This window comes from Ranitomeya variabilis, chromosome 1, assembly GCF_051348905.1.
Source record: "Ranitomeya variabilis isolate aRanVar5 chromosome 1, aRanVar5.hap1, whole genome shotgun sequence".
In the NCBI taxonomy this organism is placed as follows: Eukaryota; Metazoa; Chordata; class Amphibia; order Anura; family Dendrobatidae; genus Ranitomeya; species Ranitomeya variabilis.
The window spans coordinates 323817280-323818698 of record NC_135232.1 but is presented as its reverse complement, the minus strand read 5'-3'; the positions used below and the strand labels follow the sequence as shown (position 1 = coordinate 323818698).

Below are 1419 nucleotides of genomic sequence, written 5' to 3'. Positions count from 1 at the left end.
TCTTGCAGAGAGACCTAAAATGTGAAGTAATTCTTTTGAAGAACACTTGAAATGTCATTAGGAGTCTTTCTTCATACTGTAGTTCTGTAGTTCATTCTTCTTCATGTTATCACTTTAGCTGATGATTATACCTTCTGTCCCTCAGCCATCCTTTCATATTTCTGGTTTACATCACTATATCCAGTAACAGCTACTTTAGTCCTCATAAAAATGTCCACTCTAAGAACAAATCTGTATGAGAATGTTTAATATCACTAGTGGTTTTCTTCTGATACAATTCCATTACAGTAGACCTCTTCAGGTCTTCATTTTTGCACTCCTTCTACTGTCCTACTTGACCACTTTGGCTGGAAACATTCTTATAATCATTGTAACCTCAAAGCATCAGAGTCTCCATGCTCCCATGTATTTCTTTCTTTCAAACTTGTCCATAGTAGAAATATGTGCCACTACAACTATTATGCCAAAGCTTCTGTCAATTGTTGCATTTGGAAACAGCACAATATCCTATTGGGGTTGCGTTTTACAGTGCTATTTCTATTTTGTCTTAGGTTCAATTGATTTCATTCTCTTAGCAGTTATGTCTTTTGATAGGTATGTGGCAGTATGTCAACCTTTACATTATGTTACTGTGATGAACCACAGATTATGCCTGTACCTTGCTGCAGGCTCTTGGTTGTTAGGCTTTGTGGATACTTTACCTCCAACAATTTTCACTTACAAGCTACCAATTTGTGGTTCTGTTGTTGAACATTTTTTTTGTGATATTGAAACAATTCTAAAACTTGCCTGTGAAGACACTAGTCTTATAAACCTTCTAAATCTGATAGCTTCTTCATTTACTATTCTAGGGTCCCTTGCATGCATCACAGTATCTTATACACTTATTATCTTTGCCATTTTTAAAATACGGTCAGGTGGCCAGCGATGGAAAACTTTTTCAACTTGTTCTTCCCACCTTATGCTTGTTGTGATATTTTATTCAGGCTCTCTCTTTATGTGTTTGCGTTTCGTTAACGGATCTTCCTTTGAATTCAACAAAATGGCAGTTGTCCTGAACACCATAGTAACACCTATGCTGAACCCATTCATCTACACTTTGAGAAACAGCCAAGTACAACATGCCATACGAGCAGTGTTTCTATAGACCTACAAAATCCTACAAAATATTTTACTTTAAACGCTGTGTATTTCCACTATTTTACTTTTTGTTATACCCAAAGGACTGTTAAATAATTGCAAATAAATATATATACCAATGTTCTTGGGATCATGCAAATAAAAAAATAGCAATTTTATGAAAAGATGTCGTCCAATTTAGATAATCCCTTTAAAATCTAGCGCAACAAGCAATATATTTGTGATTATAACCCCTTATCTTGCAGGTAAAATAATAGTATTATCCTCTGCATGTTGGAG

At 35.1% G+C, this 1419-nt stretch overlaps 1 protein-coding gene across 1 annotated transcript; it reads left to right on the top strand.

The window, feature by feature from the left end:
- The first annotated feature begins 241 nt into the window (after positions 1 to 241).
- On the top strand, positions 242 to 1147 carry LOC143795169 (olfactory receptor 6M1-like). The gene has a single exon (XM_077281001.1). It carries the CDS (start codon positions 242 to 244, stop codon positions 1145 to 1147), a length of 906 nt encoding a protein of 301 aa, XP_077137116.1.
- The last annotated feature ends 272 nt before the right edge of the window (positions 1148 to 1419 follow it).

Coding starts and splice junctions, on each gene's coding strand:
- LOC143795169 (XM_077281001.1), top strand. CDS start 242: ATGTTTAATATCACTAGTGGTTTTCTTCTGATACAATTCCATTACAGT.